General features: G+C 48.2%; 1 protein-coding gene across 3 annotated transcripts; it reads right to left on the bottom strand.

The window, feature by feature from the left end:
• Positions 1-1,034: 1,034 nt before the first annotated feature.
• LOC122215770 (butyrophilin-like protein 10) lies at positions 1,035-11,475 on the bottom strand. Of its 3 annotated transcripts, none has more exons than XM_042931534.1 (7): positions 11,394-11,475; positions 9,914-10,006; positions 9,258-9,611; positions 8,380-8,658; positions 7,111-7,290; positions 6,374-6,397; positions 1,035-2,048 (listed from the first exon to the last, which is right to left on the bottom strand). In XM_042931534.1, the coding sequence occupies exons 2-7, from the start codon at positions 10,002-10,004 to the stop codon at positions 1,450-1,452; spliced, it is 1,527 nt and encodes a 508-aa protein (XP_042787468.1). In that variant the 5' UTR covers positions 10,005-10,006; positions 11,394-11,475; the 3' UTR covers positions 1,035-1,449. The 3 variants fall into 3 exon arrangements, with proteins under 3 accessions (XP_042787468.1, XP_042787461.1, XP_042787478.1); XM_042931527.1 differs by having other exon boundaries at positions 9,914-10,025; positions 11,394-11,474; XM_042931544.1 differs by having other exon boundaries at positions 9,914-10,009; positions 11,394-11,443.
• Positions 11,476-26,918: the final 15,443 nt, after the last annotated feature.

Genomic DNA, 26,918 nt, shown 5'->3' with positions numbered 1-26,918 from the left:
ATGGCCACCATGGGGCCCTTACTGTGCATATCCTGGGTCCCAATCTCTAGGGAGCAGCAACACAGCCCTCTGGGGTGGGGGGCATTGGGATGAAATGAGACATTCCCATGTATGTGCAAATGCACACAACTTGCTTAAGGTAGAATCTCTCTTTCATGTCTGGGTGTGAGCACACACACTAACCAACAGAATGTGCACAGAGTGAGTGTTGAGTTACCCTCAAGGTCACATGGGGTCACAGCCCAGGGACCCTCCTTGGGAGAAAGACCCCTTCCATGTCTGGGGGGCAAGTCTTCACTCTACATCAGATCTGGCAGCTGCAGCCAGGGGAGGCACATGATGGACCATCCCAATCCTGTTCATGCCCCCATTAGCCTCTCCTAGCACTCAGGGGACCAGCCTCACTGGGGAACCCTGAGCGCTCTCCCCAGGAGCTCGCGGGCTCCTTCCAGCTTCCCTCCATCATCATACCCGTAAGTAGGGTGGAAGCAGCTTCTGGCAGTGGTTTTAGTCTCATCTTCCCTCCATGCTCATGCCTTGTTTGATTCCACATCCACACTTGTGTCTAGTATACTCTCTCTGCCCACATGCCCTGATTCAACCCTGACCAACCTCAGGGAGCCCTGGAGTCTTTGGCTTGGCCTCAATGTAGCTCTGTCTGCACCTACCTGCCATGGTGAGGTGGGAAGACAGAGGCATCCAAGGTAGACCAGATGACTAGGACTTTGTGAGTGTCAGAGAGTGGAGGAGAAGGGGAACTGGGTAGGTAGGAGAGGGGTGTGAACAGGAAGAAGGTGGGAGAGGAGGGGATGAGGAAGGCTAGCATTTATGGAGCAACTACTTCATGTCTGGCACTAGGCTCAACATTAAACATGTGCCCCAAATTCATTTCAGAAAATCACCCCACAGCATGTAATGATGTGGTGTAATAGTCAGCTTGGTCTCTGTAACAAATACCACAGACTGGGAGGTTTAAACAATGCATTTATTTTTCCCAGTCCTGGGAACTGGAAGCATGAGATCCAGGTGTGGGCAGGGCTGGTTCCTCCTGAGGCCTCTCTCCCTGGCGTCCACACACCATCTCTTCCCTGTGTCCTTACACAGTTGTCCCCTGTGTGTGTCTATGCCCTGATCACCTCTTCTATTAAGGACCCCAGTCACATGGGATCAGATGGGATCAGGGCCTACCCTAGTGACTTCATTTTACCTGAACCACCTCTGTAAAGCCCCCATCTCCAAATCCAGCCCCGTTCTGAGGCCCTGGGGATTGGAGCTTCAACATGTGAACTGGAGGGGACATGATTCAGCCCATAATATTTTGTCAGTATTTTACAGGGAAGGAAAGTGGAGATAACACAGGATCATCCAGAAAGGTGCACCCTTGTATGTGATCTAGCTGGGACTTAGAATGGATACATCTCCCCCAAATCGGTGACAGGCTGGAGCAGATCATGGGTCTTGCTGGAGGAGGGTTCCCACCCTGTCCTGTCCCTCACCCTGAGGAGGCCCCGAGGCCTCTGGGGCCTGCCGTTCTGAGCAGATGGTCAGGGGGCTGGGGTCGTGTGTCCAGAGGCAGAAGAATGGCCTCAGGGGTGCCGAGAAGGACAGTCCAGAGAACGCGTAGATGAGGGATCCATTGCTCACGCTGTAGAACGAGATTCTGCCTGCATCACAGTCCAGGAAAACGCCCACACGATGCAGGGGCTCCGAAGGGTGCAGGCGAACTCTTGGGAAGGCAAGTGCCCAGAACCCCTTCTTGTACAGCTCCAGGGCCCAAAGTCCGTGCTGGGGGGACTTGGGGATCCTTCCCTTCCGATCCAAGCTCTCCAGACACACGCCCAGGTTCCAGGCCTTCCTGTGCCCCACCTGGACCTCCCAGTAATACCTCCCAGCTGAGAACTGCTCCAGGCCCAGCACACAGGGGTCCCGGTCGAATCTGCTGGGGGCGTTGGGCAGCTCTTGTTCAAAGAACAGCCGCCTCACAGTCTTCCTGTCCTCAGAGAGAGCGAGCTTGGGGCTTGCAGTGTCGGGGTCCAGGGATGGGCTCACTGCGGGAAGAGGAGAGGATCAGGTTTAGGGGTTGGGGTCCCCACCTATGCTCCTGCATGGAGGTGGAACCATGCCTCCTTGGGAATCCCTGTGAGTCCCCTTTCTCTGTCCAGGATCCTGTGCACACAGGCCATCCCAGAGCAGCGGAGGCGTCTCCAGCGGGAGCCAGGGAGAGCCAGGGGGGATTCTTATGAGGGGACAGGGGGGCACACTGTGAGATAGGCATTGCTCCCAGGGCCCTGTGTGTCAGGATGGATGTGGATGTGCATGTGTGTGTGCATATGCACTTGTGTGTGTGGGGGCTATGTGGGCGTGCATGTGAGAGACAGAGACAGGGACAGACACAGGTAGACATAGAGAGAGAGATAGAGAGACAGAGACAGAGAGAGGCAAGGAAAGAGAGAGACAGAGACAGAGAGACAAGGAGAACAAGGAGAGATACACATAGGGAGACACAGGAAGAGAGATAGAGGGAGACTGAGAAAGGTATGGACACAGACAGAGACAGAGGAAGACAGACACAGAGAAAGACACAGGGAGACAGAGATAGAGAGAAAGACATAGGAGGACACGTGAAGAGACAGGGTGACATGAGATGAGGTCACAGGTGCATTGATGCCATTGGACAGCTCTGGGGTCAACCACTGAAGGGGAGATCCCATCTGGAAAACCCTGAGAGACACCTTAGCAGCCTCAAAAACTGAGATGAACACCTTCCAAAACAGATCCCTTCTCTCCTGTCCCACTGTCCTTCTCAGAGCCCTCAGGCCTTCATCATGTCACCTGGGGGAGGGTCTGTCTACACCTGAGAGGCAGGGAGAGTGGGGATCAGCTGGGAGCCCCAGCTGCCTGTGCAGACACCTTCACGACAACAGAAACCTCCTGGCTGGTGTCCACCCTTGCCCATTCAGTAGGCATGCTGCTGGTTGCTGGGGTCTGCATACGATGCCCCAGACACTCATGTTTCCTGACCATCCATCCCTGTCAGCTGGACAGCACACACGCTCTCCTCCTAACAGAACCACAACTTTCTCCCCGGTCTCTACTTCCTTCTGGAAGGAACCCTGCTCCCTTTTGCTTTCCAGCAAAGACTAAATGTTCTCCCCGATTTCTCATTGCTGCTTCCTGAAGTCTGTACCCTCTGCTCCATGCAAACCCTTTCCCTGTAGAGTCTGGGCCATGCAGATTGAGCCCACTCATGTTCATATCTATGATGGCCAAACATGGACTCACTAGCTGAACAATGGGCCCGGCTCCTTCTATTCCAAATTCCCACATCATTAAAAAATATTCATGACAAAAAACAGTTTGAGACTTACAAAGAGGTTGCAAAATACCATACACAATATGCCCATGATAACATCTCATATAGCCCACACTAATAGGATCAAAACCGTACAATTGACATTGATACAAAAATATTCTATAGTGACTTCTTGCACACCTGACTGTGGAGAACCACCTGTGCCCTTGTGCACTGATTCCTCTTGCACACCACCCACACCTGTCCCTGGAGCTCATCCTGTGTCCTTGTGTGCTGACTCCTCTTGTACACACCCACACCTGTCCCTGGAGCTCATCCTGTGTCCTTGTGTGCTGACTCTTCTTGCACACCACCCACACCTGTCCCTGGAGCTCATCCTGTGTCCTTGTGTGCTGACTCCTCTTGCACACCACCCACACCTGTCCCTGGAGCACTGCCTGTGTCCTTGTGTGCTAACTCCTCTTGTACACACCCATACCTGTCCCTAGAGCTCATCCTGTGTCCTTGTCCACTGATTCCTCTCGCACACCACCCACACCTGTCTCTGGGGCTCATCCTGTGTCCTTGTGCACTGACTCCTCTTGCACACACTGACACCTGTCCCTGGAGCTCATCCTGTGTCCTGGTGCACTGGCTTCTCTTGAACACCACCCACACCTGTCCCTGGATCTCAGTCTGTGTCCTGTGTACACTGATTCCTCTTGCACACCACCCACACCTGGCTGTGAATCTTCTCCTGTGCTGTCCATCATGTATGCGCTGGACCCTTGCACACCACCCCCCACCTGGCCACAGTGTAGACCTGTGCTCCATCCCATCCACAGCTGCTGACTATCTTCTCTGCATCGTCATTCTCTCACTGGTTTTCTTCCTCCCTTCAGGCTTCAGGCATCTTCACGCCACATGGTTCCTTTTAGGCAACAGGCATGCTCTCCTGCCACGGACCTCAAAGTAAAACCACAGCAAACACAAACAGAACCTTCCCATTCCCCACTCACCAAGTCTTAGCTCAACTACACAGGCAATAAATTTGAGACCTCCCTCCCAGTTCTCTCCACAGGAGACGCCTCTCTTTGTACCATGCTTGCCAGTTTTTCTGGGCCATTTTCCCGGGTTCACCTGACTCTACTTCTCAGGTGCACGAAAGTTAATGCTCCTTCAACACACTGCACCTGCACATTTCCACAGTGAAGTCTCCCTTGGCCCTCCCACAACCACTGCTCTAACCTTCAAATACCAGCGTTCTCCAATGCTAGATCTTGGATCTTTCTTCTTTCCCTGTATCTTCCCTTTTTAAAAAATCTTAATTCTTTTCCAAAGAGAAATTTTTAAAGAATAATTTTAGGTGTAGCAAAAAATGTATCACTCACACGTTCAGTTATACCAGATATTTGCCATGGACCCCAATTCCTGTCTCCAGTCCTGATTTCTCCTGAGAGTTCCAGACTCGCATATCCAATGATTCATCTGACGTCCTTAGCAGGATGTCTGAGAACAGCTCAGTCTTAGGAGGTCCATGGTGATTTTCACTTATTTGGCCCAAATCTGCCCCAAACCTTCTGTTAGATGGAGCCAGAAGGGCTAGAGACTTATGCAGCTGGGGGTCACCTTGGGCTGCTCCCTCTGCCTTGCCCCTTCTGGACTCTGCTGCTTGTGGCCCCAGGACCCATCTCGGGGCTGTATCCTCTCCTCCATCAGTGCTGCTCCCCTGCTTACAGGTTCTCACTCATATTGCATGGTGCTTCATGTAAAGTCCAGGCCTCTACCTCAGCCTCCCAGGCTCTGCAGGGGCACACACAAGCCTTCCTGCCCTGTTGGTACATCTTCCACATGCCCAGCTGTCACACACCACAGACCCCACTCTCCCTGCCACAGGGGTGAGTTCACCCCTCCTCGTATAGCTGTGGTCTTGCCATCACCCACTCCTTCATTTAGATGTTGGCACCCCACCATTCCCAGGGGTCTGGACATCCCACTTGAACATGCTCTTGGCCATCCTCCTAGTATTCTGGCTCTTTCCTATCATAGTTATTCCAGATTTAATAATTAAAAAAAACAAATGCTGACTTGTGGCTCACATCCCCACATAGACTCTATGCTCCATGAGGACAGGAGGAAGCTGTACATTCACTAATGGAGGCCAGTTGCTTGCACAGAAGATATCTGGTCATGGTTGTAACTGAATGAATGAATGGAGACTGGCTTCTTTCTGTCTCTTCCTGGGCCCTCACCATGTGGCTGTGGTGGGACAGGTGTCCCCAGATCCCCTACCTGCTTTCATCTGCCCAGCTCGTGGCTCGCAGTACTGCCCCTCCTGTCCTTGGGGGTCTCTCTCCACAGCCAGACTCTCCCCCCATGCTTCCCACCTATATGGTGCCCTGGGGCAGAAAGGCACTGGCTCTGCACTCTCTGTGCTAACAGTGTCCCCACAGTAGCTGTTCCTTGGAAGAGCTAGCTCTCTCGCTGCCCAGGCTCTGCAGCCTGTCTGTCCCTCAGGCAGTAAACAGGAGCTAAGGTCTCTCAGGGCAGCAAAACTTGGTGTTTACAGCCATAGAACCAGCATTTAGCACAGCATTTCTGCACCCTGGAATAGAAAGGAGAACACACGCATACATGCACATGCACACACACACACATGAGTACATGTGCACACACAAATACACATGTGCACGTGGGTGCACACACAAGTACATGTGCACACATGTGTGCAATATGTGTCCACAAGTGCACGTGCACATACAAACACATGCGTGCACACATGTGCACACATATGAACAGACACAAGTGCATGTGCATACACATGCACACATAAATACACATGCACACACTGCACACATGAGAACACATGTGCACTTATGTACACAAAGCACCACACATGTGCATGTGCACACACTAACAAATGTGCATATGGCACACAGGCACACAGGTGAACACATACATGTATACCATGCACACACAGCACTCACACATACACACATTCATGCACACTGCATACACACATGTGCACACATAAACAAACATTCAGGGAGCAGATGCTTCCAGCCCCTACATAGTCCTCACCATAGATGACGTCCTCTGGCCAGCCTGAAATGAAACAGAAAGATGTGAAACTGTAGGGTTTGCACTGACCAGATGGGGCGAAAGCTCATGTTCTGTGAAGCTAAGTCAAAACAGGATGTAATGAGCTCTCGCAGGGACCCTGTAAAGGAAGAGCAAATATCCCTTCTTCAGCGCCCAAAAAACAATCCAGGTCACTGTATTCCTAGGGAAAGGTTTTGTGGGGCAGGCCTGATGGCCCAGCCTTCCCATGTCTGTCATAAAGACACATCTCTGACCTGTTCCCCAGATTGGGGCCTGACAGCTATGAGCAAGGACACAGGAGGCAGGGAGGAGAGCAGACAGGCGAGTGGAATGATCCATACTGATGATGATCCCCGCGCTCACAACAAGATCCTCTCAGGTGACAGGCTTGCTGCTGTATTTGTTGCTTGAGCATTTTCAAGATGTTGTCATCACCCTCGACTGATAGACTTTCCCAGGTTCAAGCTCACATCTGTCTCCATAGCAGAGACCCGCCAGTCTTCCCCAAGTCACCCAGTGAAGAGCAGCCAAGCACCTCTTAGTGATGGAGGATCTCACTGGGCATATGGTAGGTGGGAAGTCCCTGAGCTGGGGCCTGGGCAGGTCTCTCCCATTCCTCCTGTGCTTGAGGGTACACAAAGGAGGGACTTCATGCTGGGCTCCGCACGAGTGCCCTGGCTGGAAGGGGCACGTCTGTCCCACTGGGGCCTGCTTACCTTGGGACAGCTGTTCCTCTTCTCTGTACAGTTTCTCTTCTTCCAGCTGTACCCTATCCCTGTCCCTCTGACGTTTCCAGAAAAGACATGTGGCTCCAGTTGCTACAAGTCCCACTACAATGAGGATCACAGGCAGCACTGTCCTCCACGCCATTGATGGGAAACTTCTGGACAACTGAGCTAAAAGAGGGTTTGGAGAGGCAAGAATGCCAAGGTAAGAGAGCGCCTGTGTTCTTAGGACACACATGCCACAGGGTTAATGACTCAGGGGGCAGGTGCTTGTGAACTAACCTGACATGACCTGAAAACATGTGTGTGCCTTTGCACAGACAGACATGGACAGACACACAGGAGAGAGATGGTAGACAAATGGCAAAAGGTTAAATACTGAGTGGGTCTGCATTCTGTGTATCATTCCTGCAAATTTTATGAAACTTGAGGTTGTTTAGAAGGAAAATTTTATACAGAGTGAAACTTGGAAGCCCCCAGGTGTCCTTCGGAATGTGAATGCATAAACAGGCTGTGGTTCATCCAGACAAGGGAATACTGTTTACTGCTAATACGAAAGGAGCTATCCGTGCAGTCACTGTGGAGAAGATGATGGACATCCCCCCCCCAAAATAAAAATAGAACTACCACATCAATCCACTTCTGGGTATTAATCCAAAGAAAACAAAAATATTAACTGAGAAAGATAATGCACCCCTACATTTATTGCAGTGTTATTTACAATAGTCAAGATATGGAAACAGCCCAAGTGTCCACCTATGGATGAAAGGATAAAGAAAAAAATATATATTTGTACAAAGGGATGCTATTCAGCTATAACCAAGAAGGAAATCCAGGCATTTTCTACAATATGGATGCACCTGAGGGCACTTTGCTAAGTGAAGTTAGACAGGGAAAAATGTATACAGTCTCACAGATAAGTTAAATCTAAAATGAAACAAAACACCATCCAAACCTCCAGAAAACCAGAAAGCCTAGTTTATAGATGCAGAGAACAGATTGGTGGTTTCCAGAGGTGAGAGATCGGGAAGCTAATGGGTGAAGAGGGTCAAAGGTGCAAATTTCCACTTATAAAATAAGACCCAGAGAGGTGACATACAGCATGGAAACTATAGTTAACTACTGTGTTGTATAGCTGGAAGCTGACAGACTAGATCTCACAAGGTCTCATCACAAGGAACTATGGGGAGTATTGGATATTAACTACTGACTGTCTGGGGTGCTCAGAGATCTTGAGGTCGAATGGAGCAGAACACTCACCAGGTAGGTGGCTCTTGGTCTCCATCCTCTCCTGGAGGAGGGGGTTGGAGATAGAGCAAGAGAGGTTCCCCATGCCCCTGTCCCAGACAGTCACATTGGACACCACCTCAAAGAGGCCCGTCGGTGACACTGTGAGGTTGGTCGTGGAAGGTAGGGTCTGTCCCCTGAAGTCTCTCCACTCCACCCGGGGCTCTGGGTACCAGCCCTCCGAGGTGCACTCTGCCCTGATACCTTCATCCCGGCCAGCTCGCACTTGGAGTCTGGGCTCAGAGCCCAACCCTGTGGGAAGAGACAGGCTTTGCAGCCTCTGCAACCATTACCATTTCTTACAGAAAAGCACAGATCCTGAAAATTTCCAGCAGGTATCAGGGTTTTTCAGACTATTTGCTCTGTGTAATATTTATATGCCATATATGCTACCCTCTTCTGAGAAACCACAGAACAAAACAGAAAAGGCCCAGGAAGATCAAATACCTTTCCTGTATTGCAAAATTGGTGTCTTTTCCTGTTTCTCTCTGTATCTCTTTCTGCCTCTTTCCTTCTCTCCATACCTCCATTCCTTTCTTTCTGGGGTCAGTGTGGGTAACAGAAGCCGACTTAGAAAATGAGCCAGGCGCCCAGAACCTGCCTGTTCTAGTGCATTATCGCATTTTGTGGGACACGTGTAGACCGACACAAACACATTAGAGCACGCTGTGGGACGCACTCAGGCCAGGCCCAAACATGTTAGCGCAAGCTGTGGGACAGGCCCAGGCCACCACATATGCCGTGCATATGTGCATGCCGTGGGATGCGTTCAGGCTTGGGCCATGATCAGACGATCTGCAGCTGGAGGATAAGTGCTAGGGGAGACCAGAGGCCCTAGTGGCGACCCTTACCTGCCACCCTTAGCCACAGGGTGGTCTCCGCAGATGCCATGCCATCTTTGAACTTGCAGTGGAAGGTCCCATTATCGAACACCATGACATTGTGTATGGTCAGAACAGCTTGTTCTTGGGCCAGCCCGGACATCAGGAAGGTCGTCCTGCCCTTGTACTGCCACATCTGCTCTTCAGGCACATCTTTGCCTTTCTTGCGCAGGTGCACAGCTGGGGACAGCTCCTCCCTGTACCACCTCACCTCCATGTCCTTCACACTGATATTGAGGGACAGATGGCATCGCAGCTTCACACTTTCCCCCACCATAGCCAGGACCGGTTGGCCGGGACCAGAGACAGAGAAATCGGCTTTCCCTTATGAGGTCATAGCAGAAAGCATGGGTTAGGCCAGGTGAGAGGAGACCATGGGCCATCCCCCCCACCGGGCACAGGGTCCCCGCCCCGCACCCCCCCCCCCAGCCTGTGCCCAGTGTCTTCCCCTACCCACGCCCAGGGGACACCCACCCACACGCAGGTTCTTCAACAACACCCCATGCCTTGTCCAGGGTCCCCAGGGAAGGACTGCTTGGATCCAGTTTAGCCCCCTACTGTGTTCCTGTCCATGCACAGTCTCCCTCCTAACATGGCTCATGGGAGGGCGGGGAGAGTTCTCCTACCGTTTGCAGAGAGGCTGCAGGACAGAAGCTGCAGGAGGAGGAAGATGATGGAGCTGGGTGGAAAGATGTCTCGACCTTGTGTGTTTGCCATGGCTGCTGGAGACAGAGAGGCCTGAGCCCCAGATATTGGAGACAGGGCAGGACTGAGTTAATTTCTGTCTCTCTCGGTTTCTGTCTCTGTCTCCCTCTGTTTCTGTCTCTCTGTCTCTGTCTCTCTCTATCTCTGCCTGTCTCTGTCTCGGTTTCTCTGCCTGTTTCTCTGTCTCTGTATGTTGCCTCTGTCTCTCTCTGTTTATGTCTCTTTCTGTCTTTGTCTCTCTCTGTCTGTGTCTGTCCTGTCTCTCTCTGTTTCTGTCTCTGTCTCTGTCTCTATCTTTTTCTCTCTATCTCTCTGTCTCTGTCTCTCTCTCTGTCTCTCTGTTTCTGTACCTGGCTATCTATGTCTCTATGTGTATCTCTCTGTCTCTGTCTCTCTCTGTGTCTTTTTGTTTCTGTCTCTGTCTCTCTCTGTCTCTGTTCCTGTCTCTGTCTTTATCCTTCTCTGTCTCTGTCTCTCTTGGCTTCTATCTGTCTCACTCTGTGTCTCATCTCTCTCTGTCTCTGTGTGTGTCTCTCTCTGTTTTTGTCTCTGTGTGTCTCTGTTCCTGTCTCTGTCTGTCTCTATCTCAGTTTCTGTCTCTTTCTTTCTTCGTCCCTGTCTGTCTCTGTCTCTTTCCCTCTCCTACTCTATCTCTCTCTGTCTCTCTTTCTTGTTCTCTCTCTCTCTCTCTCTGTCTTGGTGGGGGATGAGTCAACACTGGGAGGCTAACGGAAGTGAAGGAAACATGGCTAGGGGAGAGAAAGGTCCTTTTTCACTATCTTGGCCCCTTTTACTCCTGCACGAGTTGCTTACCCTAGAGACAGAGACACAACAGTGGCCACCTGCTCTTGTGTCCACCTACTTGTGGATGACCTTTCTCTTGTGGTCATGTGTCTGCAAAACACCATGGACACATCCTCCTGTGAACGGGCTCTGTCTCCTCACCTGTTTGTGTAGGAACCTTGCCCGACCTCTGGCTGTGCTCTGTCATGGAAGATGAGCACGCTGGGAGAGAAAAGCCACCCCCTGGTCAGGCGACTCCAAGGCCAGAGTCAACCCCCTTACAGCCCAAGGAAACTTGCAGTTGGAGGAGGGAGCACTCGAACCAGAGGGTTCCTAGACAGACATGGCCTGAAGCCAGCATGCTCCGAAGATTTATTATTTATGAACTCAGCTTTGAGAACAAGTGTTCTGAACCACATGTGCTGGTCTAGGCAATTCCGCCCAGCACCTCCTCATGCAGAACAGGCATGAGAAGGTATGTTGGCACTTGCCCTCATTCTCTTCCATGCTTGTCTTCCTTTGGTGAAAGCCTCTGGGGTCTCCCTGTCACTCAAGAATAGGGAAGGGGTGGAGAACACAGATATGTGGATGAGTGCCCTTAAAATAGAAAGTACTCACGTTTCCAAATAGTAGTAGGGCTGTAGGGCTTCCCAGGGAGATTCTGTGGCCTTGAGGGGATCGCTTGACTTCTCCACAAGTTCCAGGAAGGTGTAGAACAAGTCTTCCAGACGTGTTAGGAGAGAACAGCGGCTGAGCTCCCCAGCTTCTGTAGAATCCTAGGACTTTCTGGAAAAATGATCAACTGTGCCTTTCTGGAAGGTGCAATAGAAAAAATAAATAAACCAAGGGCTTCTTAAAGGGTGTGTTTGACAGAACTGAACACACTGAGTGTTGGGGAGCAAGGCCCTGGTAGCAGGAGATAAGGGGAGAGAGAAAGACCCAGCAAGGAACCCCCGGGGTGAGGATGGCTGTCTGGGCTGGGCCAGGATCCTAGGTGGAGACCTGGCTCTTGAGTGCGTGGATCCAGGCCAAGGGCAGAGGCTGGAGGACTCAGATAAAGTTTCTGCATTATCAAAACACCTCCAGTCCTGGACAGGCTGGGCCTGGTCCCTTTGGGAAAGTTTCTCATGTTCAGGTTGAAGTTGGTCAAATTCTAGCATTTGCCCCCCACGCCAGACTCCTGTGCAGGAAATCAGGCCACCTCCTCCTCCATGTCTGGGGCCATGACAATCTTTCCTCATTGGGGACCTGACTTGGGCTGGGCTCAGAACACTCGGCCCCATTACCTCTTGTGTGAGTAAGACACTGGCCTGAACTCTACCTGTTCTTCCCTCCTGTTGACCCAAAAGTCTGCACATTTTCTGGGAGAGTTTTGGAGGGAAAAAAACAGGGAAAGTTTGCGTCCCTCCTGGAGGTGGGATATTTGGTTGAATTCAGCAGAATGTTATTGACTGAAGATTTGAGTCCCCTTCCCAAATCCGTGCTCACACAGGGACTGATGCTGCCAACCCACACCGTCCTCTGTGTTCCTATAAGGAGAGCGAACTATTTGGTAATCAAGTTGCTCCCCTGTTCTATATAAATATGAAGAGTTATGCTGCCACTCATTTTCATCTCCCCGTGCATTGCTTTAAGCGGATAATGACATCATCTAAAACCCAGGTTGGGTATACTTCTGAGTCAGGATGGAGGACCGGGGATGTGACATTAGAGGAAGCACCTAAGGGGTTTGGCAGCCGTGATGGAATGGATCCTGAAGGTGGGCGCACCTGGACAAGTGGTCCTTGGTGAGCATGCACATGGTCCGCAGCCTTTTACCTGAGTGGGAAGAGCTCCTGGAGAAAGCAACCAAGGCCCTCAGGGGCAGGGATAAACCCCAGATGGGGACGGGCTCCCTGAGTCAAGGTGGAAGGAAGGACACAGGGGGCCCCAGACTGTAGTGTCCCATTGCCATGGCATGTCCAGGACAGGTACATGCAGACAGACAGAGAGCAGATTGATGGTTTTCAGGCAGTGGGGATGAGGGGGGAAATATAACCACAAAGCAGTTCGGGGTTTGTTCTGGCACGAGATCCAGGTGGTGGCCGTACAAGCTTGTGTCAGTGTACTGCATGTCACTGGATCGTTCACTTCAATGTGGTTGACTTTGTGTTATGGGAATGTCACCGCAACTTGAAAAAAAGAAAAAAACAAATGGAAAACACATAAGGTAGAAGGGAAATCTCCAAGTTGCAGGCTCCCGGGCGCCCCCTGCAGGGATGCGTGTGCAGTCCAGCACTCTGCTCCAGGGATGCGCCAGGACTCAGTGAGCTTGCGTGGTCCATGCGCACCTGCGCCTACCTTGAGCCAGGCTCCCTGCAGTGTCTGTCCTACAGAGGGCAGAGGCCCTAGGAGAGCTGAAAGGACCCTCCCCGTCCCCCCCCCAACCCGCGCTCATCTGCCCCTGCCACACGCCAGCCTCTTGCTTCCTGCTCTGGGCTGTGCTCACAGAGTCTTTTTGGGTCCTCCCAGCATTTAAGCTGGTGTGTGCCCTCCCCCCACCCCATCACGGGTACTTGGCTCAGCTCTCCAAGTCCACTGGGACTTTATGGCTTGGCTGCAGGCACCGCCTGGGCCACCCCCTTCAGGACCTACCCCCTCCTCTGGCTCCCTGGCCTCCAGTCCTGCAATGGGAGGGCTCCTTCTGCACATTAGGTCCCCTGTCACGTGATCTCTGAGAGGCCCTCGGTGTCGTGCACTGGCCTCAGTGAACAAGGGGGCAGTGCCTCCACCAAAAGATCCTCAGGGGCTCCTCCAGGGGAAGGAGCAGCTGGGGGTGGGGGAGCGTCCCTTAGGCGGATGGCACAGGTGCCATGTGGTTGGGGCGGCTAGGAAAGGTGAGATGTCCCCAGAGAAACACCGTGGTGTCAATGCAATGACGCGCTTGGGTCATCCAATTCCTGGTGGTTGTTCTTATACACATACCTCTGCATGGGGCCTTTGTGTCCCCGGGAAAGCAAGCGCTTGGCTCACCCAGTGCCTGGTGGTAGTTCTTACCCACAAACCTCTGTGTGGGCCTTTGTGGTCCTGGGAAGGCAAGGGCTTGGGTCATCCAGTGCCTGGTGGTAGTGCTTACCCACAAACCTCTGTGTGGGCCTTTGTGGTCCTGGGAAGGCAAGGGCTTGGGTCATCCAGTGCCTGGTGGTAGTGCTTACCCACAAACCTCTGTGTGGGCCTTTGTGGTCCTGGGAAGGCAAGGGCTTGGGTCATCCAGTGCCTGGTGGTAGTTCTTACCCACAAATCTCTGTGTGGGCCTTTGTGGCCCTGGGAAGGGAAGGGCTTGGGTCATCCAGTGTCTGATGGTATTTCATACCCCCAAACATCTGCGTGGGGCCTTTGTGGCCCTGGGAAGGCTCTAGTGAAATAGGGAGGAAACTCTTTTCCCTCCTCCAGGGGAGTTTATGTTCTGGCTCCTCCCCCTTCTCCCCTCCCCATCAGTCTCCCTACCCCTCTTCCTCCCCCCACTTCGTCCTCTCCCCTCCTACCCTGCCCTCCGCATGCTCATCTCTCCTCCCCACCCTCTTCCCTTCCATGGTCTCCTCCCACTCCTCACCTTCTCCTTCCCCTCAATCCCGTTTCCCACTTCTCTTCCCCTCTCACTACTCCCCTCCCCTCCTCCTCCGCCTCCTCCTCCCCTCCTCCCCTTCCCCTTTTCCCCACTTCCTCTCCTCCCCTCCCGCTCCTCCTCCCTCATTCTCCCCCCTTTCCTCCGCCTCCTGCTGGTGCTCACCTCTCCTTCCTCTCCTCCCCCTCCTCCTCTTCATATCCCAATCCTCCTCCCCTTATTACTCCTCCTGCCCACCCCTCCTCCCCTCATCCTCATCCCTCATTGTCTCTCCTCCCCTCCCCTCCTCTTCTCCCCTCTCCCACTTCTCCTCCTCCCTTCTGATTCCTCCTCTCCACCTCCCCATACTCCTTCCCTTCCCTTCCCCTCCTCTACCTCTTCTTCCTACTTCCCCTCTTTCTCCCCATCCTCCCCTTCCCCTCTTCCCTCACTTCCCCCTCTTCCCTTCCCTGCCCTCTTCTGCTTCTTCTCCCTCCTCCCTTCCCCTCCTCTCCTTTCCACTCCTCCTCCCCTCCCCCTCCTCCCTTCCTTGTTCTCCTCCCTCATTCTCCAGCTCCCCTCTACATCCTCCCCTCCCCTCCTCCACCTGCTCCCCAATACACTCTGTGGCTCCCACGCGACTTGGCAGACTTAGAATTCTGCTTCCTTTACAGCCTAGTTGCTCTGCTGATCCTTCTCTGGCCTCCAGGGCATCTGGGCCTGGTGTGGGCTAGGACTCAGCGCTACTGAGTTGCAGGATAAACAGGACCCAGGGACAGTTCCAGCAAGCCCCCCAATATCTGGTGAAGGGTGAGCTCCTTTACCTTCTAGTTGCCATTTTAAACTGTGGCTTTGTTTCTGTGTCCTGCACAGGTGGATCTACACACAGCCCCTCCCTGCTGTCCCTCCCCATGCAGTTCCCAGAGCCAGGAGTGGGGTCCCCGCACTGCCAGAGTCTGTCTGTCCTGATGCTCAGTTCCTCCGGAGACATTGCTGTATGAGTAGGCGTGGATTCTGCGTGTCCCTGGAAGAGCTGAGTTCAGGGTCCTTCTCATCTCTGTCCTAGACTGGGCCCTCCTGAGCCGCTTTCTTTCTCATCTCCTGACACTGTGTGGATTGCCTCTAATCTGCAGTTTTAATGGTTTATGGCACGTTGACCTTTCTGGCTTTATCCAGCGTCAGTTCCTTTTCCTAGCAGCCTGGGGCCTTCTCTGCTTTCCCTGCACCAACAAGGCAGTATGTCAGTGCTCCCTGACCAGCTGACACTTTGCCCTCCTACAGCTTCCCACGTGTCAGATATGAAATCAGCAAGAACTGGAAAATAAAAACCTAGAAACAAAAATCATCTCAGCTGATAATCAAAGAAAGAGGATAAATACAGATAAATCTAGCTGCAAAGTTAATAGGAAACCTCATGTAGCCCATGGTCATGCAGCAGGTGTGAAAGGGCCAGAAACAACCCCCGTTTTAATAACTCCTGTTTCATACAAGTGAGGCCTCGTATCCCCTTTCCTGCAGTCCATTACCTGGGATGATCTACTACTCATCTACCCTTGCCTCGTGACCACAGGCCATGTTTAGTTAGTCACTGCTGTTCCCAGTCTTGCCTCAGACACAGCGTCTGCCCCCAAGTGGCCTTCACATCCCTGGACCCTCCTCAGAATCCTTCAGTGGGAACCTACACCTGACCAGGAAGATTCACCGCCCCCTTTTGTCAAGTGCACACCCACAACACTCAAGACACCCTCCCTCACTGTACAGGTTGGGGAAATCTGGCTTTGGTCCTGGCGGTCCTTCCTGCTTTGGCTTACACAGACCATCCTTAGAATGCCCCTGTGGGGTTTGTCTCATCTTGTTCACCCATACTGTATATGGATCTAAGTCTTGGGCATATTTTCAGAGATGATGTACATGTTTCCTACTCTACTATCTCATAAAAATCTCAGGTCTCTATCTAGTAATTATCTTGTAAATAAGCTGCTTGATACATTTTGTTTTGGGTTTCAAAACTGCTTGGTTGAAACATATATCATATGTGTGACACACACACACACACACACACACACACACACACGTGTTCTGTGAAAGTGTCAGCATAATGAGCATCCATCTCTCCCAAATTTTCCTTGTCTCCCTTTGTGATCTATCCCTCCGGTCCCTGCTGCTGATTTCCAGGGCCCACTGACCTGCTTTCTTGTCATGATAGATTAGGAAATACAACCTGCCCTATAACGACAGGAAACAGCCCATGGTTAGTGACTGACTAACCACACTAACTGATGAGGAAGTCAAGGTTCACACAGAGGCCATCTAGCACTCTGGAGAAAGTCACAGCAACAATACTCTTTTTGTCTATCCCTCATCTGTTTCCCAACTTTATTCATACATTTCTAAGATCCTGAAATCCCTCTAAGATTGGCTTCTGGCAAAAATAATACAGGCCTAAGTTTTGATCTTTTCTAAAATTTTAGGAGTTTTTTTTTTTTTTTAATTTTAGGAGGTTTAAAGCTAAGTGTTGTGACATTTAAAATTTTCCCAACCTTCCTGTGAAACGTGGACAAATGCTACATACCCCATAACTCATTGGAATAAGGGAGTTCAGAGCAGAAGGTCGTGAAAAAAGAAAAAGCCGACACCAGGCATAGCGATAAGTAAGGAGAACATCGCTGCTGAGGAAGGAAGCTGGACTCCAGCCAACAGTCCAGGTGGAATCTGAGGGGCTGAAAGAGAATCCAGAGGTGGGAGTGACAGATGTAGCTTTTTGAATCATTCATAAGCTGCATCAAAGAAAGTGGAGATTTCTTTTTGGAACCCTAATTTTCCTGTCAAATAAAATGGGGTGTTGTCAGTAATGTGCTGACGTTGCTATATTTTGATGAAGGTAGCAAGCACAGCTTCTTTATTTCCAGCACCGTGTAACTTGGAGACCATGGCAACCAAATACAGTTCAAAACGACAAAGGGTATAGGAAGTATATGTTGTGACTGCTGTGTTGGAGGACCCTCAAAACCAACATACATAAATAGGCTCAGAATGGGAGAAGAATCTGGGGTCAATAAAAACGCTGTGAATGGGAACTTCCTGTCTGGACAAGATGGTATAGACACACTTTCTCTGGTCTCTCCAGTAAGCACCAATATAAACCCTGAAAGTAACATGGGGATCACCCAAAGTAGAACTCTGGAAAGCAGTGAGAAGGAACAATGGAATGGCAGGGTGTCTTATTCTTCGCACCCATCCTACGAAGGGACTCATCTGGCGTTTCTCTCGATCAAGCAGCACAAGACAGCCATGTAGCCTCATTCTTCTCTAGATTGACTGGAGAACCGCTGACACCGAAGGGGACCCCCCAGCCCAGTTCAGTCTGGATGGGATAGACCTGGATCCTGGAAATGATGAGCACCACTGGAGCTGCCTTCTTCCCTGTGGGAACTCAGGTGTCCCTTCCTGTTGGGAGATGCTGAGGCACCAGACAGCACCTGGAGAAAGCACCAGGACACCCGGGAAGCAACTGCAGGAGGGACCACTAGAACCAGCAGCACCTGCAGGAAGGACCTACCAGAACCAGGCAGTATCTGCAGGGGGCCTCCCACAGCAGCAGCCATTCCAGGGAGACACACGCTCACATACATACACACACACACACACGCACGCACGCACACGCACACACACACACACACACACACACACACACCACATCATGTCATAATGTATTCTTCCTGCCTTCTGCCCTCCAGGGGATCCTGTCCAGGCTTTATGCTCACAGATGTTGACAAAGGGGCTCTGGGAGTCGAGGGTTCAGGGCACTTAGAAGCACGTGGACCCAGGAAAGTTCTCCATGTAAGGGAAACTGCTCCTGTACTTCATGCACTTTCAGGGCTGCCCTTCCTGCTGCCTCTCCATGCTCCTCACCTTGCTCTCCTCAGGATTAAGGCAGAAGCTCTGAGCACCCGCCAGAAGTAGCAGATCGCAGTACTCAGAGCAAACCAGCCAGGCACTGGAGAAAACAAAGCCTCTGGTCCAGGCAAGAGCAGCCCAGTAATATTCATTGTAGTCAAATGAGAACTCCTGGAAGCCTCTTCTGATTCGATAAGAAGGATTATGCATGCTAATTGGATAATCCTATTGGGCATCAACCAACCAGTGAGGAAATAGAACATTGAGTCAGCTCTACCTACAGGACTTTCCAAAGATGCCAGTGTTATAGCACCTGCATGCTTACAATTCATTTTAATGATTTTTAAAACCTTAAAAAAATAATGAATGAGGCCAATGCATAGACACACACACATGCAGAAAAAAACAGCATCCTTAGCCTTATGAGGAGCTTTGAACTTTAACATTATTATCTCAGGCTGTTCCATTTTATTGCATTTTTCTCTTTTTTTCCTATGCCATTGGAAATCCTTGGGGGCCCTCCCAACTCTCACCTCTATATCTGCGTTTCTTTACCAGACTGCCCCTAGGCACAAGTACATCATCACCTGATGTTTGGACAAAACACTGAGATGCTGGGAGGCACTAGTCATAACTGTGGCCTCCACACTGTCCACAGGCTCAGGCACTAAAGGAAATTCTCCACCTGCTGATACAGAAGACCATGGGGGACGGGAAGGAAAAAAGAAAGATTAGAGAGGGAGGGAGCCAAAACATAAGACACACTTAAAAACTGAGAACAAACTGAGGGTTGATGGGGGGTGGGAGGGAGGGGAAGGTGGGTGATGGGTATTGAGGAAGGCACCTGTTGGGATGAGCACTGGGTGTTGTATGGAAACCAATTTGACAATAAATTTCATATTTAAAAAACAAAACAAAACAAAGCTGAACTTTTGAAGTGAAATAAAGGGTTAGATTCCCCCCCCCCCGAAAAAAAAAGTAATTTAGATTTATGCTGACATACTGATTTTGTTACTGGTAACAAAAGAAAACGTTAGTGTACAATGAACAGGAAAAAAAATTGGGGAAGAAATTGTTTTCATACAGATGTTTAATAACTGATTATTGCTTGGATATATTTCTACAGTTATTTTCTCCCTACTTCTAGCATTTCCACTTTCTAAATTTAATAAATAAAATAAATTTCATAAAAATCAAAATGAAAGTCAATTACCCACATAGTCACAATCCAGAAATAATTTTACAAGTAGTATCATAACATAGATTCTTTTCAGTTTTAATAAGAAATGCGTCTATAGGTAGAAATTAGAGTCCTCTTTATCTGTCATTCTAGGTCATCCTCATTATCTCCATGGGGGAAATTTGTAATCATTTCAAGGTGTCCTTCCAATCCCTATTATTTTTTAAACTATAATTTAAAATTATACATTTTATTATATGTATAGTTTTTATAAACCTTCTTGTTCTTCACTATTTCTGATATTCAGAGTAATTTCCTAGGAACACACATTAATTTAGTTGCATTTAACGTTGAGACAGTGCTTTATCAATGAACATATTTTGCAATTATCCTATTTCATTTTGTGACACTTGGACCTTAATGCTATTTCTACTTTCCTGTCATCACACATCCTTCCTAGTGAAGGCAGTGGTGCAGAGCTTCATGTATTCTCCTGTAGAGTCTTTCTGAGGATATTCTCATAGGAAAAATTTCTGGTTCATTTGTTGTCTGTGGTCATTTTTTTTCTTATTTTCATCCATTTGCATATATATTTTCTACTGGTTTCAGCATCTTGCCTTTGTGCATTCTGAAAATATAGATGCGGTGAGTATATAATTGTACTATATAAACTTTTCATTCATGATGGTTCTGTTGAAAAACACTGGTGCCCCTACAACACAACAGTAGAAACATAACTTACCACAGTATGTAAATAACATGAGCATCACTCTCCCTGACGTATCGTGTCGCTTCTTTCAAAGTCTGTTGGGGATTGGTCACTGTGCATCTGTTATTAAATTCACACATAGCTAGAAAAGCTTGTAGTTGTGTTGCCCCCTTTGATGCTTAGTGATGAGTCCACAAAATTTTTGCAAAATGGATTTTCCAAAGAGGAAATTGGTCAACAGAGATTCAAGTGCAGTGAAGACATGCAAAGAGAGTTTAGATTAAAATCCAATGTAAGTGGACTCATACAAACACAGTTGTTCATGGGAATGTGGACATAACCTATGTTCAGTTGTCTCCAGACATCCATCCAGAAGAACTCAGTGTAAATAGCACGTTCAAAATAATGAAGGAAAGCAGTTTTGACAAAAAGGTGGAGATATCCTAAAGTAATTGATGCGACCAAAAATATTCACATTAAAGTAATTTTCAGAGATATGTCACAACATTTAAAATGCAAAGGATAAAAGGTTGGATGCTGATTCAAAACTAGGAGGAAAATGACAATTTTCCAAGGCATAGAAAAGATGCTCACTCCGTTTTATGTAACATGCCAAAAAGTAGAAAGGTGCAGGAGTTTTGACCTTCCCAAACTATGTTACAAAGAAAGGCTGCCTGTGACTGTGTGTATGGACATCTATGGAGTAGGGCAGTGGTTCTCTACTGGGGTAAATTTGTCTTCCCGGGACTTTTGTCAGTGTCTGGAAATGTATGGGATTGCCCCAGTTGGTGGCTTCTACTGTCTGACAGTTTTCTTGAGTGTGGAGGGACCTGTGACTTGTTCTAGACAATTTAATACGACAAAGGCCATAGGAAGGCACCCCTGTGATTACAATTCATCATATAAGGAAGGACTTAGTACACTGGAGAGATAGACCCTTTGCTAGATTAGGAAACATGCCATGTCAGGAGACTTCAGGTGCCCTCTCAGATCTACAGTGGACCCATATGAAATTCAGTAAGAAGCTGGGGCTCTCAGTCATGCAGCCACAAGGAAATGAATTCTGCTAAGAAGCCAAGTGACAATGGAAGCAGAGTCGTCCTAGGTTGATCCTTCAGATGATAACACAATGAACTGTTACATAGCTGAGAAAAGAATACCGCCTGTAACCCCTGAGCTTCTCTGGAAGCTTGTAAATGGGGGTTTATTTCTGTTGCCTTAGGGCAAGGCTTGGGGAAAGAATTAGGGAATTACTTCAGGAGAGGATAGAGTTTAGGGAAAGAGAAATCTTTCCAAAAGAGAGGTCTTACAGCCAAGTGAATCTCTTCCAAATGGAATGTCAGAGGTTGGGGATTTCTGGCATGGGGTTTTGGGGAGAAGATCAGTGGAAGCATCAGTGTTCAGATCCTGATGGAACAGGGTCTCCCAGGTCCCCACTCCCCCTTCAGGAAGGATCCAGAAAGATCCCAAATTTGGCCTTATAGACACTAGATGCTGGACAGATGGTCCCGCATCTCTGGGTCAAGTGAGTGTGAGTTGGGGGCTGCTGAGGAGCTGTGTTCCTGGGGACCAGTGACTCTTCTGACATAAAGGAAGGGTGAGGTGGCGGGGTACAAGGAATGGATGTGCTGTGGGCATGGCTGGAAACACTTCCCACTGGTGATATTCCTAGTTCTTGGAGATGTAAGCGCCCCCCTCATTCAGGGCTGGGGGAGGTGGTCTCAGAACCAATACTAGGAAACCCAAAATTTCTGTGTCCTCTGGGCTTTCATTGGCTATTTTTAAAAAATGCTTATTTAATTATTTTATTTGAGAGATCGAGAGAAAGCTCGAGCAGGGGAGGGGCCGAGAGAGGGAGACAGAGAATCCCAAGCAGGCTCTGCACCATCAGCATGAAGCCCGATGCAGGCTTCAACCCACCAACTGTGAGATCATGACCTGAACCAAAACCAGGAGTTGGATGCTTAACTGACTGAGCCACCCAGGCGCCCCGCCTTGACTCTTTTTGTGTGTGTTTCATTTACAATAATGGTGATGTTTGCCATCTTCAAAATACCTTCAAAATACCTGTAAAGAATAAGAGTACTTATTCACGCTCTGTTGGCCAGAGCATACAGTAGGAAACATGCTTGGTATTGTGACTTTTCATTAATACATCTAACTTCATGAAACCAGGGTCACCAGGATTATATGAGATGCATTTAGTCTATTCTTATTTTTTAATCTATTCTATTTGTGTAAAATGCTGCTTTTCATTTCCCAAGTATATTTCACTTCTCACTCATTGCTGTCATTACCTTAATAGGAGACGACATTGAAATTCATGTTCTAAGTCTTTACTGGGGTAGGCTTTCTGTCAGAACAGTGAGGGGCAAAGGCAAAGATCTTGGCTCTCCTATTCATGGGAAAGATACAAACTTACATGTTTCACTGGTGGCCAGTTTGCGTTTAGTGACCACTGTGCCCTAATTCAACCCCAGTGCTTTGGAGGTCGGAGGTGACACTATAAGTCACAGTTTCCTGAAATCTCAGCACCACATGACAGGGTTGGGTGTTAAAATTTGCGTGCACATTCTGTTCTGATTTATGATAAGTTAAATGAAAAAGTCACCTTCTTTCTACAACTTACTGTTCCCTTCTGTTTCTCCACTTACTTATGTCTTCTTCTTCTTATTAACCCAGGGATTCTAAATTATATGAAAAGTGGATATTGATCATCATCTGAGAACACCATTTTTATTATTCTTAAAAAGGTCATATCTAAGTTTTTTTCTTGAAGGACCCTAACTCCTGATGTTGCTCTTTCCCCCCTCCTTCAGTTCTTTCCTATAATGCCATGTCCAATGGAGCTGAAACCTGATTAGAAGCTGAATGCTCTCTGAGAGCTGAAAACGGTTTTCATCTGGGATTTTCATCAGTTTCCCTTAACATTGAACGCACATTTCTTCCTCTCATGTTTATTTTTACACTCATTGGGTTGGTGATATCTGGCCACTAATTTGACATTTTTCCTACCAAACAGTGCATGGCCCTTTATCCATCATCAAATATGTTCACTTCTTGATCCTCTAGGGGGTTCACTTTGGACCCTCTAGGTAAATATGAGACTTAAAATGTTATTTCATGCAAAGTATGTGCTGGTTGGAGAACCCTAGAGTTTCAACCATTAAAAACTACCTGAATCTTACATGGTGTTCAAAAGTCTTTGTGTTTGAGGTCCAGTCCAAGTTGGCAATGTAGGAAGACTTTGAATTCACGTCCTGCATGCAGACACCAAATCTCCACCTACTTATAGAGCAATTCCTCCTGAAGAAGACCTGAGGGCTAACTGAACAGCTTCTTCACAACAAAACATACAGAGACAACACAGAGTATGAGAGAGAGACATGGTAATGAAGAGAACCCCCACCCCTGACACCGTGTACTGCAGTGAGGAGTGATAGCACATGAGCAGACTTGTTTGTCTTGGGGCACAGAAAAGAAACCCATGGTTTAAGGAGCCCTTAGAATGTAGAAGGGCAAGCCTTTGAGTCCTGCCAAACAGCAGGGACCTACTGGAACTCTCTCTGCGTGGAGCGGCTGGTGAGCACCATGGTTTACATTCTCCCTCCACCTTCATGGCATGGATGGAAGCAGGATCCAGGGGCTGTCAGTGGCCTGAGCCTCTAGCCCACACCAGTCCCAGCCATCCCACCAAGGTGGTGCCCGCACGGCACCAATGGAGACAATCCTGATCAGTGCTCAGTACATCTCCAACTGTCATGCCAAGGTGACACGTGCACAAAGCACCCAGAACACTCCAAGCCCACACCACTTAGGCTGCAGAAGGCTTGCTACAACATGTCAGGGGGAAGAGTGATCCAGATCCACTTGGGTCATGTCTGTGTCAGCTCCAGCCGCCCTGTCAGGGGACTGACTGAATGAAGCACCTCAGCAACCTCCAGCCCACACCCTGCTTCAGTTCCAACCACCATACCAGGAGCACCCCAGGACATTCTGGCCCATGCTGGCCTCAGCTCCAGTTGTCTCCGGCATTGAGCACTGCAGGACTACCCAGCTTACACCCACTTCACCTTCAGCTGTCCTACCAGGTTACTCTCTGCATAGAGAGCCTTCAAGCACCCTGGCTTGCACCTAGTTCATCTGCTGCTACTTTACCAGCACCTCCCATTCACACAGAAACCCAGGAAGCCTGTCCCTGCCCCTCGTCAGCTTCAGCCAAACCCCAGAGTATCCCCTGTGCAGAGCACCTGGGAATACCCTTGCCCTGTCTCAGGTCCAGCCGCCCCACCAGGGTTCCGTCTGCACAGAAAGATGTGAGACACCTTGCTTTGTGAACACTTTAACTTCAGCTATCCTGCCAGGGTGCCCTCTGAAGAGATTGCCCCAAGATCACCCTCACACGTACCCACTTCAGTTTTAGCTGTCTTGTCAGAGTACCCTCTCTATGAAGAGTATTAGGGATGCCCTAACCCACGCCCACTTCAGCTCCAGCCATCCTACCAGGGCAGGCCCATCACAGACTTCCAGTAATCCCAACCCATGTTACACACTGCTACAGCCAGCCAGCTGAAGTCACCAAGTACCCAATTTACACAGAGGACAGAAGACAATTCTTCCATTTTAAGATGGTACATGATGCACTTAATTCACAGAACAAAAGAGAAAGTCAAGCAAAGTTGGGAGACAGACGGATGTGCTCCAAATAAAAGAACAAAACAAATCTCAGAGAAAGAAGTAAATACGATGCGGATAAGCAATATGCCTGAAAATAGTTTAAAGTTATGATTATACAGTTCTTCGCCATTGTTCGAATATGTAGATATTTAACCAGATGGAATGTACATTCCCTACACATGTCCATACATACACATGTGCACCCAGGGAACAGAGCAAGGGGTTGGAGACATTCCATTGAATGGTGACATCACCTTATTCTATGAGAATATACACATCGTTTCTCCTCAATGGGGCCATCAATCTGTCTGTCATCTTAGGACCAAATGAGTACAAAACACTTCTAGGTTTGTTTTGAAATACAGTGTTGAAATGGTGATAAAGGCTTGTTTAACTTTACACCACAAAATTTCAAAAGTAAAGTCCCACTTGCCAAGAGAAAATTGTTTTTATACAACACACCATTTCTTTTGAATGTTAAATACCCAGTTATACTTCCAAAAAAAGTTATGATTATAAAGATACTCACTGGACTGCCAAGAACAGTCCAATAACTCAGAAAGGATGTCAACTGAGATAGAAAAGATAAAAAACAGCCAATCAGAGTTGAAGAACACAATAATTGGAATAAAAAAATACACGCCAGGAAATCAACAGTAGATCAATAGATGCAAAAACATGGATCAGCAACCTAGAAGACACAATAATGGAAAGCACACAAAATGAACAGCAAAAAGAAAAAAAAAGAATTAGGTTAAGGGAACTCTTGGACAACATTAAGTGAACAAACATTTATATTATGGAATATCAGATGGAAAAGAGAGAGAGAAAGGAGCAGAAAAATTATTTGAAGAAATAATGGCTGAAAAATCCCCTAATCTAGGTAAGGAAAGAGTTAATCCAGGTTCAGGAAGTACAAAGAGTTTCAAACAAGATGAACTGGAGAGGTTAGTTTCACACAAAAATGTAATAATTACAATGTCAATAGTTAAAAAGAGATTATTAAAAGTAGGAAGAGAGAAGCAACCAGTTACATACAAAGGAGACCTCATAAGACCATCAACTGATTTTTACTAGGAACTTTGCAGACCAGAAGGAAGTGGCATAATATACCCAGAGGTGAAAGGAAAAAAAAAACCCTACAATGTGGAATATTTTACCTGGCAATGTTATTCAGAATTGAAAGAGAGATGAAGATTTCCTGAGACAAACACAAATTTAAGGAGTTCATCACCACAAAACCAGCCTTCCAAGAAAAGATAAATGGAATACCTTTTTTAAAAAAGTTTTTATGTTAATTACAGTTAGTTAATACACAGTGTAATAGTAGTTTCAGGTGTACAATATACTGAGTCAACACTTGCATACAGTACCCGTGTTCGTCACAAGTGCACTCCTTAATCTCCATCACCTATTTAACCCATCCTGTCACCCACCTCCCTCTTGGAATCATCAGTTTGTTCTCTATAGTTGACAGTCTGTTTCCTGGTTTACATCTTTTTCTCTATTTTTCCCCCTTTTCTTGTTTTTTTTTTTTTCATAAATTACACATATAAGTGAAATCGTATGGTGTTTGTCTTTTTCTGACTTATTTCTCTTAGCATAAAACTCTCTAGTCCATCCAGGTCATTACAAACAGCAAGATACCATTCTTTTTTATGGTTGGGTAATATTCCACTGTTTGTGTTTGTGTGTGTGTGTGTGTGTGTGTGTGTGTGTCTGTTTCTGTGTGTATCATATTTTTATTGATTCATCAGTCAATGGACACTTGGGCTGTTCCCATAGTTTGGCTATGGTAGATAATGCTGCTATAAACATTGAGGTGCATTTATGCCTTTGATTTAGTATTTTTGTATTCTCTGGGTAAATAACTAGTAGTGCAATTGCTGGATTGTATGGTAGTTCTATTTTTATTTTATTTTTTAATTTTTTATTTAAATTCCAGTTTTTTACCATACAGTATATTAGTTTCAGATGTAGAATTTAGTGATTCAAAACTTTAATATGACATCTAGTGCTCATCACAAGTGCCCTCCTTAATCCCCGTCACCTATTTAATCTATATCCCCACCCACCAGTTCTATTTTTAATTTTTAG

This window comes from Panthera leo, chromosome A1 (genome assembly GCF_018350215.1).
Source record: "Panthera leo isolate Ple1 chromosome A1, P.leo_Ple1_pat1.1, whole genome shotgun sequence".
NCBI lineage: Eukaryota > Metazoa > Chordata > Mammalia > Carnivora > Felidae > Panthera > Panthera leo.
Note: the sequence above shows the minus strand (reverse complement) of the source record. Positions and strands in the feature narration are given on the sequence as shown.